Source organism: Talpa occidentalis, unplaced genomic scaffold (assembly GCF_014898055.3).
Source record: "Talpa occidentalis isolate TD23 unplaced genomic scaffold, MPIMG_talOcc4v2.1 talOcc4.3, whole genome shotgun sequence".
Classification (NCBI taxonomy): domain Eukaryota; kingdom Metazoa; phylum Chordata; class Mammalia; order Eulipotyphla; family Talpidae; genus Talpa; species Talpa occidentalis.
In genome coordinates, this window is record NW_023603184.1 from 135153148 (window position 1) to 135170275 (window position 17128).

General features: G+C 38.2%; 1 protein-coding gene across 2 annotated transcripts in view; it reads left to right on the forward strand.

Annotated features, from left to right (window-relative positions):
• XRCC5 (X-ray repair cross complementing 5) overlaps positions 1 to 17128 on the forward strand; it is an 87700-nt gene that overhangs the window by 27007 nt on the left and 43565 nt on the right. For both annotated transcript variants that reach the window (XM_037524007.2, XM_037524006.2), the window contains exons 12-14: positions 101 to 191; positions 2736 to 2869; positions 12404 to 12600. In XM_037524007.2, coding sequence (XP_037379904.1) covers positions 101 to 191; positions 2736 to 2869; positions 12404 to 12600 — 422 coding nt within the window. The remainder of the gene's footprint in view (positions 1 to 100; positions 192 to 2735; positions 2870 to 12403; positions 12601 to 17128) is intronic.

Genomic DNA, 17128 nt, shown 5'->3' on the forward strand with positions numbered 1-17128 from the left:
AAAATACTTTTCTGAGCCTCTTTCACAGCATTTGAGACAAGATTTGTGTTTTTGCATTAATTTGATGGTTTTTGCTTTTACTACCTTTCTTTCTCCTTAGTGTTTGGTGTATGTGCAGCTGCCTTTCATGGAAGACTTGCGGCAATACATGTTTTCATCCTTGAAAAATAATAAGAAATACACTCCCACAGGTGAGTTTATTTCTATTTTGTTCACTAATGGTCTGTAAACACAGACTGTTCTTGGGAAATCACCTGTCTGCTAGACAGGTGATTGGAGCCAGTGGTTGGAGCCAGAATTTCACAGTGTGGAACTAGTTGGATTCCAATTGTGCATTCATGGTGAGTAATAATGAAGGTGATTGGATTCATCATGTTTTTTCAGTAGTGGGGGCACTCTGTAGTGCCCCCTTCTCACTTAGAGCTGCTATTTAGGGCACAGCTTGCCAGAAATGACTATCCGTTCTCTAGTTGTGAGTTCTCTAGATTGTGCCCTGCTGAGGTGGACTGATGTGTAGTATCAAGCCTGTGACTGTAGTGTCCTACATAAAATTTGATGTAACTTTGAACTCAGAGTGACAGTGATGGATATTTGGCTTTTCTCTCTGCTTGCTCTTTGTAGTTGATAGTTAACAGTTCAATTCTTGTTCCTTATTTCTGGCTTCCAGGAGTTACTTGGAGCTTGATGAAAAAAAGGCCTTTATTAAGCCCTCAGATGTGAGGGCACTACACAGAATGATTGTCACAAATGTATAGCCTGTCTTCCCAAGAGCTCACGGCTTAAGACGGTTGTAGTCAAATATGATAGTGGGCTGAAAGGAGGGAACATACTCCAAAAACCATGAAGTGATGATTTGATGTTTTATTGTGTAAGTTTAAATCTGTGACCATGTAGAACTAGGGAATTGTGAGACGAGTCTCAGAACTGGGTTCTTCTGTGTGTCTTTGTATCTTTATCTTCCTTTGGAAATTAGTCTCTCTGCATCATGGTAGAGCCAAGCGTGGACTTGAATATATAGAAGCTGCCACTGTGTTAGTATTCTGTCTCCACTTTTTGAGAATTCCATACTTTAAATAAGTACAATACTGGAAAGAAAAGAACTTTATTGTGAAATTATCTTATAGTATAAATCATTCACTGAGGATCTAAAACATTAACTATCTTTCAATTTGTTGAATTATCTTCTATTAGTTAATATTTTTGTTTGCATTTTCTCCATTGGAAAAATGTATCATTAAAACTTGGCATATTTCCAAGTAGACATTTATGTAGGGGTGCACCATGCCAAAGTGATCTGGCCTGATGATAGCTTGTAGTAGCAGATAGAAAATCATTAAATGTTCACACACATAGATACCACATCCTACCTTTTGCCCTGAAGTTATTAAGATGGTGACGGCTATGCCTTTGCCTGAAACATCCCCAGGAAAGTCCAAGAATGGGGTAAAAGGATCCCATGATAAATATTCATAGGCGCCTTCATTTTGTAGCAGCTGTACAAAGGGATATTTGAAAAGGTGACAAATAGAAGCGTAACATGCCATTTAGGAACTGCTAACTCTTTCCACCTTTTGCCTAGTAACCATGAATGATCGAAGAGTAGCACTTCAACTTTTAATAGCTGGATTGATGCATGAATCAGCAGAATGAAAGTTACACATGGTAATTTAGGTGGAACAATTTGGGGGAGAGTTGCCTTTCATCCCACATTGCTTTGGGCCATGCTGTTTCCATTGACTTGGTGGATTTTTTTATTGCAAAGCACTTGCTTTCTGTTAGGTAGGAGAGACATGAAGAAGAGGATGTCATGTTACGCTCTCAAGGATCTTCAGAGTTTAGAGGGGGATCAGATACATATGCATATATGCAGAGTGTGATTAGTGATTAAGTTTTTTTTTTTTTAAAGATTTATTTATTTATTTATTTATTTATTTATACATGCACTGAGTACAGTCAGAAGCGCGGGAGGGTGAGTGAATTCACCAGAGCCAGAGCGGGAAGCAGAGCAGGCAGAAGGACCAAAGTACACTGCTGAGGGGAGCAGTGGGTAGCAGGAGAGGTCTGCGCGCCATGTGGGACCCTCCTCTGGTGGCCGGGGAGCAGCCAGGGAACAAACTGGCACTGCAGAGGCTGCGGGCAGCTTCGCAGCCCAGCGCTTAACTGCTGCGCTGCTGGGGAGGCCCATTAGTGATTAGGTTTTAAGAGGAAAGAGCTCATTCTGACTTGAGAAGATTGTCCAGTGGTGTCCTGTTAAGTTGGTACAAGTTGTATTAAGTCCTAATAAAGCCTGAGCTTCATTACCAAAAGGTTTTTTTTCTTCTTTTTCTCTTTATAAATTTTTTCCCCTTGAGCTAATTATAATTGTTTTGAATATTAACTCATCAAATTCTGAATATTTTGAATCACCACATGGAAGTTGGGTTTTGTGTGGCTTTGGAGCATTCCTTTGAAACAAGCTCTTTTACTTATTATAGTCCATTGTCAAAGGTTCACAGACTGGTAGAGCTGGAAAGGCTCCATGAGACTAGCCACTCTAAATAGCTCTTTTTACAAGTAAGAAAGCTAAGACTAAGGTAAGTGATTTGCATAACTAGAGAGTGTTTTGGGCAGATCCAGGACAGTATAACCAGCCAATGTTTCTGTCAGTATTTGTGAATGGAAAACGTTTCTTTTAGTGGCGAATAATGGAGGTTTTCATAATATGATTTCTACTTCTCTCTTTGTCTTTGCTTCAGAGGCACAGTTGAGTGCTGTTGATGCTTTGATTGACTCCATGAGCTTAGTAAAAAAAGATGAAGAGGAGGATACCATTGAAGACTTGTTTCCAACCACCAAAATTCCAAATCCTCACTTTCAGAGATTATTTCAGGTGAGAGAAGAAAGATGAACCTGTCATTTTTTTTAAATATATTTTATTTTATATACTTCTTCATCACTTTTCATTTTGGCACAATGTATATTCCCCATACAATTCCCACCCCCCTTATTTTGACCCTAATCCCTCCTCTACCCCCCCCCCCCCGCCCCCGCTCAGTGTGTCTCTGGTTTATAGTTGCTTGTGGATTTTGATTTTTTCTTTATTATAGTTAGTCTTTTTCCTGGTCCCTTATTAGGTTTTCTAGATTCCTGCTATGAGTGAGACCATCCGGTATTTTTCTTTTTCTTTCTAGCTTATTTCGCTGAGCATGATCCCTTCCTGCGCCATCCATGTTGCTGCAAATGGCATGAGTTTATCTTTTTTTGATTGCTGAGTAATAGTCTACTGTGTATATATACCACATCTTCTTGATCCAGTCATCTGTTTTTGGGCATTTGGGTTGTTTCCATAGCTTAGCTATTGAAATAGTGCTGCTATTAAACATAGGGGTGCAGGTGCCCCTTTTGAATTAATGTTTCTGTGTCCTTTGGGTAAATACCTAGGAGTGGAATTGCTGAATCATATGGAAGCTCTATCTTTAGTAGGTTGAGGAATCTCCACACAGCTTTCCATAGCGGTTGGACCATTTTGCACTCCCACCAGCAGTGCAGAAGAGTTCCTTTTTCTCCACATCTTTGCCAACATTTGTTGTTGCTAGTTTTTTTAATATGTGCCATTCTCACTGGTGTAAGATGGTATCTCATTGTAGTTTTGATTTACATTTCCCTGATTACATGTGATGCTGAACGTTTTTTCATATGCCTGTTGGCCATTTGCGTTTCCTCTTTGGAGAAGTTCCTTTTTAGCTCTTCTGCCCAATTTTTGACTGGATTATTTTCTTTGTTTTTGTTGAGTTTCATCAGCTCTTCATAGATTTTTGTGATCACTCCTTTATCATTAGTGTTGTGTGCAGAAATTTTCTCCCACTCAGTGGGGTTTCTCTTTGTTTTGGTTATTGTCTCTTTTGCTGTGCAGAAACTCTTTAATTTGATATAGTCCCAGCTGTTTATCTTTGCCTTCACTATCACTGCTTTGGGTGATGTGTCTATAAACATGTTTTTGAGGTGCATGTCATGTAGTGTTTCGCCTATATTTCCTTCTATATATTTTATGGTTTCAGGTTTTATGTCTAGTTCTTTAATCCATTTTCAGTTGGTTTTTGTGCATGGATTCCTTGTATGTCTTTCTCTTGTCTTATTGCTCTGGCTAGGACTTCCAGGATTATATTGAAGAGCAGTGCTAAGAGTGGACATCTTTCTCTTGTTCCAGATCTTAATGGACATGCTTTCAGCTTTTCACCATTGAGAATGATACTGGCTATGGGCTTGTGATATATGGCCTTTATAATGTTGAGGTATGTTCCTTGTATCCTGAGAATTTCAAGGGCCTTTATCATGAATGGGTATTGTACTTTGTCAAAAGCTTTGTCAGCATCTATTGATATTATCATATGTTTTTTGTAGTTCTTTTTGTTGATGTGTTGGATAACGTTGATTGATTTTCAGATGTTGAACCATCCTTGTGTCCCTGGAATAAATCCTACTTGGTCGTGGTGAATTATCTTACGGATACATTGTTGGATTCTGACATCTAAAATTTTATTAAGGATTTTTGCATCAGTGTTCATTAGTGAGATTGGCCTGTAGTTTTCTTTTTTGTGTGTGTTTTCCTTGTTTGGTTTTGGTTTTAGTGTAATTTTGACTTCATAGAACGTATTTGGTATTATCCCTTCCTTCTCAATTTTTTGAAAGAGTTTGTGAAGGATAGGCACTACTTCGTTTCTGAATGTTTGGTAGAATTCATTTGTAACTCCATCTGGTCCTGGGCTTTTGTTTGTGGGGAAGTTTTTGATTACCATTTCCATTTCACTGCTTGTAATTGGCCTGTTTAGGTGTTCTATTTCTTCTTTATCTCGCTTTAGGTGATTGTAGAGTTGTAGGAATTTGTGCACTCTTCTAGATTGTTGAGCTTGTTTGCATATAACTGTTCATAGTAGTTTCTGATTATTCTTTTGATTTCTGCTGTGTCTGTTGTGATTTCTCCTCTTTCATTTGTGATCCTATTTATTTGTGCTTTCTCCCTTTTTTCCTTTGTGAGCCTGGCTAGGGGTTTGTCTATTTTATTTATTTTTTCAAAGAACCAACTTTTGGTTTCATTGATCTTTTGGATTTTTTTTAGTTTCGATTTCATTTATTTCTGCTTTGATTTTTATTAATCCTTTTCTTCTACTGGTTTTAGGGGTTTTTTTTTTTTTTGGTTGTTCTTTTTCTAGTTCTTTGAGCTGTGAGATTAGGTTGTTTCTGAGTTCTTTCTTGTTTCTTGATGTGAGCCTGTATTGCTATATATTTTCCTCTTATAACTGCTTTTCTTACGTCCCATACATTTAGGAAATCAGTGTCCTCCTTTTGATTCAACTCAAAGTATTTTTTAATTTCTTCTTTGATCTCCTCATTGTCCAGTGGTCTTCCAGTAGTGTGGGTTTCCATCTCCATGAGGTGGGAGGGTTCCTTGCCTTCTTTTTATGGTTTATTTTTAGTTTGATGCCTTCATGGTCAGAGAAGATGGTTGGTATGATTTCAATCTTGGTGTATCTGTTGATATTTGTTTTGTATCCCAGTATGTGATAGATACTGGAGAATGATCCATGTGCGCTTGAGAAAAATGTCTGCTCAGACTTTTTGGGGGTTAGTGTTCTATACATGTCTGTTAAGCCCATGAGCTCTAGATCCTTCTTTAGAGCTTTAGTGTTCTTACTTAATTTTGGTCTTGTTGATCTATCCATTGTTGATAGGATGTGTTGAAGTATCCTACTACATATGTGTTTTCTCTGATGTCTGTTTTCAGAGATGATAATAGTTGTCTGATATATTTTGGTGCTCCTTCATTTGGTGAGTATATGTTAATGAGTGTTATTTCTTCTTGAAGTATTGTCCCCTTGATCATAATGTAGTGACTGTTGGGGTTTCTTATACCTTTTTGAGTTTGAAATCTGTTTTATCTGATATAGGTATAGCTGTTCCTCCCTTCTTTTTTGGTCCATTGGCTTGTAGGATTGTTTTCCATCCTTTTACTTTCAGTCTATTTCTATCTTTTGTAGTTAAGTGAGTTTCCTGAAGACAGCAAAAGGTTGGATTTTGTTTCTTTTTCTTTTTTTTTTTTTTTTTTTGATTTTGTTTCTTAATTCAGCCTGCAACTCTGTGTCTTTTTATTGAAGAGTTTAGTTCGTTTACATTTAGAGTTAATATTGCTATGTTAGCATCTGTTTTGCATTTTGTTTGTCTTTTCTCTGTTTTTATTTATTTTTTTAATAATTTTTTTTTTTTTTGGTCTTGTTTTCATTCTTATTCATCCCTCTGTTGGTTCTGGCTTTAGGACTCCTTGTAGTATTTTTTGGAGTGGGGGTTTAGTTGTAATGAAATTCTGGAGTTTCTGTTTGTCTGGGAAAGTCCTTATTCTTTCTTCATAGAGGAAGGAAAGTTTCGCAGGATAGGGGATTCTTGGTTGGCATTTGTTGTCTTGGAGTCTGTTGACTATGTCCCTCTACTCTATCCTTGGCTTAGTGTTTTTTCAGAGAAGTCTGATGTCAGCCTGATTGGTTTTCTTTTGTATATTATATGTTTCTTCCCTCTTGTCAGCTTCATTATTTTTTCCTTGTCTTGGATTCTTGGGAGCTTTATTATTATGTGTCTTGCTGTATTTTTCCTTTTATCATGGAAGTTTGGTGTTCTTCCACTTCTTGTATGTCTATTTTCAGCTCCTTCTTCATGTTTGGGAAGTTCTCTTCAGTTATTTCCTTGAATATTTTCTCTGTTCCTATGTCTCTCTCCTCTCCTTCTGGGATTCCTATAAGTCTTATATTTCCTTTCCTCATGGAGTCAGATAGTTCCCAAAGTCTTTCTTCATTCTTTTTCATTCATACTTCTCTTTCCTTTTATGTTTTGGTTCTTTTTATTTTTTTAAAGATTTATTTATTTATTTATACAATCACTGGGTACAGTCAGAAGCACGGGAGGGTGAGAGAATTCACCAGAGACAGAGCGGGGAACAGAATAGGCAGACTGACGAAGTACACTGCTGAGGGGAGCAGCAGGCGGCAGGAGAGGTCTGCACGCCATGTGGGACCATCGCCTGGTGGTTGGGGATTGAACCGGCGCTGCAGAGGCTGCGGGCAGCTTCGCAACCCAGTGCTCAACCGCTGTGCCACCTGGGAGGCCCCTGTTTTGGTTCTTTTTATTTCTGTGTCTTTTTATTTCTGGTTCTTTTTATTTCGAGAGTACTTATTCTTCCATTTCATCTATTCTGCTTTCACTGCTTTTCCCAGAGTTCTTTAGCTCCTCCATTAATCCTTTGATCTTCTGCATTTCTTTCACTTCCCTCTTTAGGGACTCAATTTCATTCTTCTGATTGTTGATTATTTTTCCTTTGTCATTATTTTCCTTTATGACTTCTGTCAGTTTTTAATCATGACAATTTTAAATTTTCTTACTAGAAGGCTCAGAAGTTCTTCCAAGTCACTGTTGTTGTAATCTGGTGGGTGATTTTCTTTTTTGTGGTGTGTCCTTTCTCTGAGGATTTACTTGGTTTCTTGTATTTTTTCTTCTTCCTGCTGCTCGTTTTCTGATATGTCCTGTGCATTGGGACACTGTGTCATTGGCCAGCATCTTTTTGGTGTGCTCTTTCTGGGATATTGGAAACAGGTGGTCCAGTTGAGTCAAAAACTGTCATGCCAGAATTCCAGTAGGGCAGTGGTACTATGAATATGTTAGTGGTTGCTGTCACAGAGAATCTCCTCCTTCTGTATTTGTTTAATTCCAAGGTGGGTCTTGCGGTCCCACAAACTGCCTTGCGGTGCAGGATCACCTGCTGGGCTCCAAATCACTGGATCCTCTTCTGGGCTCTGACTGGTGGCCAGATGGGGCCTGGCCTGTGGGGGCTTTTCAGCTCACCTCTGGCTGTGGGGGCAGCCCTTTCCCAGCTCCACACGGTCTAGGTGCGTTCCTCAGGATGCCCATTTTGTTTTTTTTTTTTTTAATGAAAGCAAACAAACATCTTTATTCTCTGAGGTCCTCAGTTGCTCTATCTGCTTAATGGAAGGATAACACTTTCCCTTCCTACTAAAAAAAAAATTAAAATACTCTGAGATTTTAAAAAGAAGTAAAGTTTGGATGCTTTCTAATTTTTTTTCTGGAGGATGGCTAGTTTAAAAAAAAAACAGAAGCACTTAATAAAAAACAGTGTATTCTTTTATGCCTTTTTTCAGGCTTTTCTATTTTATATGAGTGAGAACTTTCTTTGTTTTTATATCTAGATAGTAAAGATTTTTTATGAACTGTACAGTAGCATCACCACTGTAAAGGAAGAAGTGTTCCAGTGCCATATTTGTCAAAAACTTCTTGATTACAGGTCAGCTACAGAGGTTATAATGTTATCACTGAGAAAACAAGGTAATGCCTGATGTGACGAGGGCATGCAGGCAGGAAAAGCATGAAGAAATGAAGGAAGTGTGATACGTTAGAGTGGAGAATAGTTCCTTTTGGTTGAAGAATAGACTCTATGGGAAAATGATGGAAAGGGTGGTAGGGAAGATAAATAGCAGATAGATTGTGAAGAACCAGTGGTTTGGGTTTTATCCTATATGCAGTGGATAATCATGAAAGGATTTTGTCAGCAGTTTATTGATGTGATTTTTAGAAAATAGCTAAGGAAGGATGTTAGGACATGGGACGTGGACTGGTGACCATTTAGGAAATCTGCAGCAGCCCACATGAAAGCTTGAATTAAAGCAGTGGCAGACAGTGGAGAAAAGAAAAATTAGAAGATAGAGTAGATAGGATTTAAGGGAATGAATGATGATGGTTGATTAAAAAGAGGAATTGAATATACAGGATCCTTGCTTGGGTGACTGAAAGGATGATGTCACCATTAGTTATAAAAGGAATATAGAATGAGCATATAGAAAAGGTGATTCACTTATTTTGTACAGGTGTTAGATTTGAGGTACCCATTGGCTATCCTAGTACATACAGCATATTGGCTGTACCCATTGGCTATCCTAGTACATACAACCCATTGGAAACTAGAAATAGGGATTTAGAACCTAGTAGAGAATTCAGGGCTAAATATGTAGATTTGAAAGTCCTCTCAGTTAAATAGAAACAGAAGTGAATGAGATCATCTGGGAGAGGATGTTGAGTGAGAAGGAAAGAATAGTCCTGAAGACCAACATGTGAGTGAGCAATTAGAGGTCGATAAGAGAAAGAACTGTTAAAAAACAAAGCAAATTTTGTCCTATTTCCACCCAGTGAAACAAATCAGACAGATAGAAAGAACTAGAGAAACTGGTTCCTTAAAAGGAATAGGAAAAGAACGTCCAGTAGGAATGAATAAGACTTTCACGACTGTGAGTAAAGGTGAGCAGGGCAGAGGGCCCTTAGTTTTGTAGGGAAGTCTTTGATGACTTAGGAGTCTCCACCGCAACCCAGTGGGGGTAGCCAGGTGACAGTGCTGAGGAGAAAGCTTTGCTGGTGAACAGAAAGGCAGGACCCTGTGAGCCACAGAAGGATGTGGGACCTAGGAAGACATTCCTTTTCTTTCATGTAAATGAGAAATAATTGCAGCCGAGAGTAGGGGAGGGTAGGAGGTGGAAGAGGTTGATTTATTGGCAAGAAACTAATTCCAATTTTGGAAAGAAATGCTGAAAAATACATCTTTTAGCAAGTGTATAGCTAAAACTGCCTTTATATAAATTGAAACAATATTGCTAAAACCAACCTATTAGTAACTTAGGCCACCTGCAGTTTTTCTATTGTCTATTTCAAAATATAAAAATCCCACCAAGGAACTACAGTTGCTTAAAAGAAAAATAAGGAGATTGGTCTTAACTTCTCAGCTATTAAAAAATGTCACTTTCTCATAACCTCACTTTAAAAAATGAATTAGGAATTTTTTTTTTAATTAATAAATTTTATTTTTATATTCCCCATACAATTGCAATCCCCCCATTCTGACCCCAATCCCTCCCCTCCCGCCCCCCACCCCCCAAAAAGTGTCTCTGGTTCATAGTTTTTGTTGATTTTGATTTTCACTTTCTTATAGTTAGAATTAGGAATTTTTGATGGAATGAATTTTATATGTATCCTATTTAGCTTTATCTAAAATGTGACCTTTGAAAAAATGAGAGCTTGATGCTGTTGTAAAACACCTCTTGTAGGTCTTACTTATGGATGATGACATTGTTTAAAGGAATTGTCTAGAGTTCATACTGAAAGTCTAGAATTTTTTCAGCAGGGAGTCTGAGTAGGGTATTTGTCCATTTTTTGTTATTTTTTTAATTATTTTCAAAATAAAAATATCAGTTGAGTATCACAGAATTTCCCAGAGTGTGTGAAAAGTAGTCTGCGGTGTGAAGTGTTTGATTACTACTTACATCCTTAGGGCTTTAAAGCTGTTTAAGATATTTTAATGAACTGAAGGAGAGCACTGTGAATTAAAAATTATGCACAAGAAGGTTGGGGGTAGATTCATAGAGTTTGGGATCATTTTGGTTTCCCCTTTTGCTTCACATTAAACAGGCCTGTTGTTATTGATGCTCAAGGGAAAGTCAGGTAATTAGAAAAGAGGAAAACAGAGGCAAACTCTGAAACGAATGAATATGCTATGGGGAAGGAAAACTTGTGATTGGTGTGTTATAACAAGGGAGCAACAGGTGAGGCTTCTAGAGGAAATTGGTACTTAATTCCTACTTAAGGGTTTTCTGAGTTTATAGGATGTTGACTCTTACTATTTAAGGCTAAGTGTCTTTTTAGAACTGAATCTTCTAGCATGTTCTCAATGGAATTGGCAAACAAGTCATAAATAATGTATCTTATGATATGAAACAGTATTTCAAAATTGAAAGAGCTCTTCAGCTCCTTATTTTTTTCTTCAGAATCACTAGTATGTATGTTGTCTAAAGGTGGGAACAGCAAGAACCTTGTTTTCCAACCTAATTTGGGGATTATTCGCTAACAAAAGAAAAGACATGTCAATAAAATGAGGTTTGTTTTTTTTTTTTTTAATCTTTCTGTTTCCTTAATAGTATCTCATGCTATTGCTTACCTTCCTGTACTCCACTTAGAAGATCTTCTTTTCTGGGAAAATACCAGTATCCCAAAAAGCAATACCGGTGAGAGAAGCAGCTTGCTGTCCAGATTTCCACTCATGTGAACAATGGAGAAGCTGTACTGGCCTTTTTCTTGGCCTCACTCTCATTGCTGCTTCCTGACACCTCTGATGACAAGGAGAATTCTGGGCAGAAGCACTTTATTCCTTCAGCCAGTGTCTGTTAGGTGCTTATATGTCAGGCACTACTCTCAGTGGTTGGAATTCAGCAGCGTACAAGACAAACAAGAGCTCTACTTTCAAGAGGAAAGTTTAGATAAAAGACAAGTAAACTAGAAAATTGTTAAGTTTAAATAGTGATAAATACTGTAAAAATCGTAAAATAATGGTAATGACAGAGCATGACTGCATGGTGGGACTCCTTATATAGTGTCAGGGAAGGCCTGAGATAATTCTTGAGCAAAGAAAATAATAATAATAATAATAACGAGATAGGCTAGTGCAGTTGAGATCTAAAGGGAGGTGGAAGAGACAGGAGGAGCATTACTCATGGAACCAGAGGCTGGAATGAGCTGGGCATGTGAGGGAAGCTGCAAGGGCCCAGTTGAGCTGAGTGGTAGTCAGGAAGGAGAGTTACAGGAGATCCATGCAGGAAGCATCAGGGCCTCTCTTATGTGTGACTTCGTTAGATTTAGTAAGGACCTTGTTTTATGACTTTAGCCACAGTAGATGGAGAGGGACTGTGCACTGCTGGTGGCAGCCCATGTTGGAGGGCTTGGTGCCTAGACACAAGTGGTAATGGCAGAGATGGAGAGAAGTGGATAGAACAGTGGAGAAAAGCCCAGACTCAGCACTCGAGGGAGGTTGGGACAGACCCAGCATGCCTCTCTCTTTCACACCTTTTTCCTGGAACACGCTGAGCTTGGGCAGCTTCCCTTCAGCCACCTGTTTGATCTACTTCATGTTATTTTCTAAAACTGAGCGAAGGAGAAAGCACAGTATGCCAGAGGGAGGTAAAAGGGCTATAATCGAAAAGTTAGAATCCCAGATTGTCAGAGGCTCTTAGTAAAATTATGTGTCTTAGGGAACCTCGTATGTTCTCCAAGTAGTTAAAGCTGTAGCCTCTTTTATTAAGATGAGGCTCCTTTCCAGGAGCTCTCCAGCTGGTAATGCTGCTAGACTTGGTCTGTTTTATGGTGGTTTGGGCATTACCAGTGTCCTACCAAAGACCATGGTTCTGGGCCTCCCCTCTTTGTTCTCTTTTGTGTTTGGTGCCACTCACACAGCCATCCCAAACTAAAAATGGAGGATTCCTGAGCAGCAGTGTGATGAAGCAAATATGATGTCTTTATCTCCATTTTAAAATCATTGCACTTTTCCCCACAGTGTCTGCTGCATAGAGTTTTACATCCCCAGGAACCGCTGCCTGCAATTCAGCAGCACATTTTGAATATGCTGGAGCCCCCCATGGAAGTAACAGCTAAATGTCAAATTGCTCTCTCGAAAATAAAAACCCTTTTCCCTTTGACAGAAGCCATCAAGAAAAGGGATCAGGTAACTGCCCAGGACATTTTCCAAGATAAGTAAGTACTCATTTTGGTTTCCTTTGACATTTTTGTACATAAAGTTGGTGACAGTCATAGAGGGTTCTGGAATTAAGTGTTGGTATTGAATTTGTGTGATCACAAAGGTGCAAGAATAAATAAACCTTTTGATATTTGACTCTTGAGTTGAGAATACTAATTTTTTTTTAATCTGCCATTATAGTCATGTTTTATCCTTGCTGATCACCTGGGATTTAGAGCTTCTCTGGACTTTTCATCAGCATCAAATTCTGATGAATTATATGTAGGAAGGCTAAGCAGAGTTTTTGAGTTATCTGAGGGTAAATTTTACTCTTTTTAAAGTAAATGCTGGGCATGAGAGGAAAAGGTTGAACATCTTACATTTTTTTTAGTTTTGAGGATAGGTGTCAGGAGAATATTAGGGAGATTTTTGATGCAAAAGAGGGAAAGGGGATGAAAAAATTTGTCCCTTTTTTAGCTGTGCAATTACTATGCCAGTGCTGTACTTGGGTATACCAATAGTGAGTGTTTGTAAGTTAAGGTTTGTATAAAGCTTTTCATATAATACTTAAATCACACTTTCATGTAGTTATTATTTTGTTTCATGTATCAATTCCATTAAAAGTAAAACAGAAACAAATCAGCAGTTGTTCTTGATTATCTAGAATCATTTGGGTGTATGACATTGATTTTACCGGGAACAAGTTTGGTTATTGGTGACTTTCCCCTCAAATCAAAATGATCTGTTCATTACTTTGAATTTTGCATCCAATTTTAAGAAACTTTTTTCTTTTTTTAAAGAAGACATATACTCCCCACAGTTGTATCTTTATTGACAAAGTAAATTTGTAAATATCCCAGTGGAGGAGTATTAGGTAATTTCCAGAACAGTTCATAGGGCTCTGAAAACTGTTAATTTAATAAATTATCTTCCAAGTTTTGAATAGAAAGCTTTGCATTTTCTGACTTTTTAAAGGTTAATATCCCAAGCTTTGTCGGAATTGTATAAAAGATCACGGGTGGGGTAGATTCTATGTGGGCATTCCTAATACTTGGAGTTTATTGGGCTGGGGAAAAGGCATGGGGTGGCATTAGTCTACACTGCCTCCTTGTTGGCAGACCCTCACTAAAAATCCATTCTGCTTCTATCCTCTGCTATCTTCATCTAGCTGTATCACTCTAGATTAATATTGTACAACAGTTCAATAAAATTCAAAGTCCTTTTCTTCCCATGACAGCCTTGCTTTAGTCTCACTGCAGTCATATGGCTATTCTCTTTCTGTGCACTAAAGCTCCAGGTCATATCTTGATTACCTTCTGGTATTATGGGAAAGAATTGGACCATTTTCCTCTCCTCCTATTGATTAAAATGTAAATTAGCTGGTTAAAAAAGCACACCACATAGACCCAGAAGGCTGTCGTTCTGTGATTTGATCCCTGCTGTGATTACACCTCCAGCTCTATTCCTACCACTCACTTCTTCAGGAAGCTTGAGTGTGCTGAGCTTCCTGTTCTTTGCTCCCATTCTAACTTAGCCAAGTAATCTGCTGGGACCTGAAAATTATCTCAGTCATATACACCCACTCATATTCCTATTCTCTACCCTTTCAGAAATCTTACTTTTTGAGAACTGCATAAATAATACATCTAACAAGTATTTATTGAGTACCTCTTGTATTGAAGAAGAATTACTGAATACCTTCTGTAAGGTTCTCAAAGTGCTCAGTATTTATAAGGCTTCAACCAGCTTTGGAAATGGTCTCCTTAAGATAAAGAATGGTTTGTGTAAAGTTAGCATCCCTATAAATAACCAGGGTAGATATTTCCAGTATAGGGGTAAGGGACTAAGATTGGAGACTGGGCAAATGTCTGTTCAGGAAGTGTCAGAGGCCAAGATAAAAGCTCTGAACTGAGAATCAGTTTTCATCCCAGCTCTATCACTCTTGATCTGTTTTTGTTTAAGTAATTTTACCTTTATGAGAGTTTCTTCATCTAAAAACAGCCGGATATCAAGAGATTTATAATAATGGAATCACAGATATTAAAGCACTTTAAACTATTTGGAGGAAAGGCAGTATTCAAAACCCAAAGCAATAATAATATTATCAATAAAAACATTGAACATATGGGGAGAGCTAGTTTTCGTGTTGAACCTGTTGAATCCTTGGTGTTAGAAGTGATTTCTTCATTTCAAGAGGGTAAGAGCACCGTCTGACATTATAGTAAAAAGTGTACTAAATATTACCCTTACTCTACAAAAACTTTGTTTCTCTTAATGTTGCTGGCAACTCTTGAAAAGAAAATTTCATCTTCAGGGGAAGAATTAGGACAGTCGAGGTCTAATCCTGCTAGTGCAACTAACTCATAAGTGATCTTGATTCTTTTTTGTCTCTATGCAGATTATTTAAAATTTTTTACTTTTTTTTCAAGTCCCCAAAGACTTCTCCCTACTTACTTTAAGCAGCCAGCCTCACCTGGTTACTGGTTAAGATGTCAGATTTGAGTCAAAGTGAGTTGGTTCCCTTGCTCTGCAGTGTGACCTTAGGTGCAAGTTGCTTCTGCTCCCTAAACCCCTGGGTAAATAGGGCTAATAGGAGTATCTGTCTCATAGTGTTGTCATGAGAACTCTTGGTCCTAGAGCCCAACATGGTGCCCGACACATGGTAGGAATGCCAGGTGAGGGAAGAAATGGTTTCTGAAGTCCTAGTCATAGCCCTGGTACATTTGTGATGAGTACAGAAATGATGATGATGGTTTCATTGATAATAGAGGCCAACGAGGGACCACTTTGGTTTTCTGTCCCCTCTTACCTAGAAACTTATCTATTGCATCCACCTTCTCTTCCTTCTTTCCCGTCTCAGTGGAAGAGGGTACTTCATCCTGTCCAAATTAATCTTTCCACTGATGTCCTGCAATGCCGTCATCTTTTTCATCTGGTACCTTAATTTCTTTCCTTTTTTCTATCTTTAGAAAAAATAATTTCTTTCCTTTTTTCTATCTTTAGCTTTTCTTTCTGTACCAGCTCCTTTTCCTCCACACAATAACATTTCATTTCTTTCCCCTTAAACTAAATAAAATACCTCCTATTGTCTTCTTTCCATTTATAAGCCAAGCTCATTAGAAAAATTGTGTACACTGCTTGTTTTCCTAGCACTCATGGTCATGTGCTCCTGCACCACTGCCCCCAAATTGGTCTTCCAAAAGACTAACTGCTAAATTCAACACCATAGTTCTTAATCTTTCTTGACCTTTTTGAAGCACTTGACATTGTCAATTATTCTTTCCCTCTCAAAACTCATGTATGTTCCTTAACTTCAGCTTCTCCAGATTTTTCTTTTTAAACCTTTGACAGCTCCCTCTCAGATTCCCCTGGGGGCTGTTTTTCTTTCCCCACCAGCCTTACATGGTGATACTTTGCTTGATTCATCAGAGAGAACTGACATTTACTGGACAAGGTAAGGTGCAGAATACTTTCCACACATTATCTGTTTGGATTCTCTTGGTCAGCTGGTGAGGTAGGTTCTTTTATTAACCCTATCATAGTGAGGCTTCGAGAAGATAAGAAACTTGCTCAGGATCACAACTGGTTAAGTGTTGGAGTGAAGATTTAAACGCAGGCCATTAGACTCCAGAGCTTGTGCTCTTAGCTGTGATGTCATGTTGCTTTAGCAATGCTCATCCCAACCTCTTCTTAGTCACATAAAGGGCTCCAAAAACTACTAGGTATCTGTCCACCCTAGCCACTGGACATCTAAAGACGTCTGTAAATACCTCAAATTCATTATGTCCAGAAATTACTGTAATATCTTCTTTCTTCTTCCATACTTCTTTCAGATTCCTCTTGCTGCTATTCCAATATCTCAGTGAATGAAACCTACTTTCTAGAAAGTATCCCTTTTTCTTTACTTTCTATATCTAATTGGTTTACCAGGTTGAATTAGAGTTATTTCAAATCTACTCCTTTCACTTTAGGTTAGCATAGTGGCGAATAGCATTGATTTCGGAGTCATGTATATTTATCAAAACCCAAGCATTTCTCTTTAATAGTGGTTGAAATTGACAAGTTGTTCTTTGTCAAGTGATGATAAATACCTGCCTTTCAGGAGGTTATATAGGAGGGTGGTTAAGAGTACAGGATTAGTTGTGCACCCCATACTCACTGTACTTTGACATTGTTGAGCCCTTTTGATCCTTGATTTTCTCATTTGTAAAAGCACAATAATAATATCTCATTCATGGAATTGTTGAGAAGTTTAACTGAGATATTTTAAATATGCTTAGCATAGAGGATAGTGCACAGTAGCATTAAAAACAGAAGTTACCTCTCACATTGCCCTCTACCATTGCTTTTATGTAGACCTTTTGTATCCTAGATGTACCACGAAACTGATTTTCCTCATTCCAGTCTTACCCTTTCCAATCTTTCTGCATGCTGCTGCTTAAGTGATTTACAAAGAAACTCTGATCACATCACTCTCCTGCATAAGATTCTTTAATGCAGTGACTTTTAATCTGTGTGTGTGTGTGTGTGTGTGTGTGTGTGTGT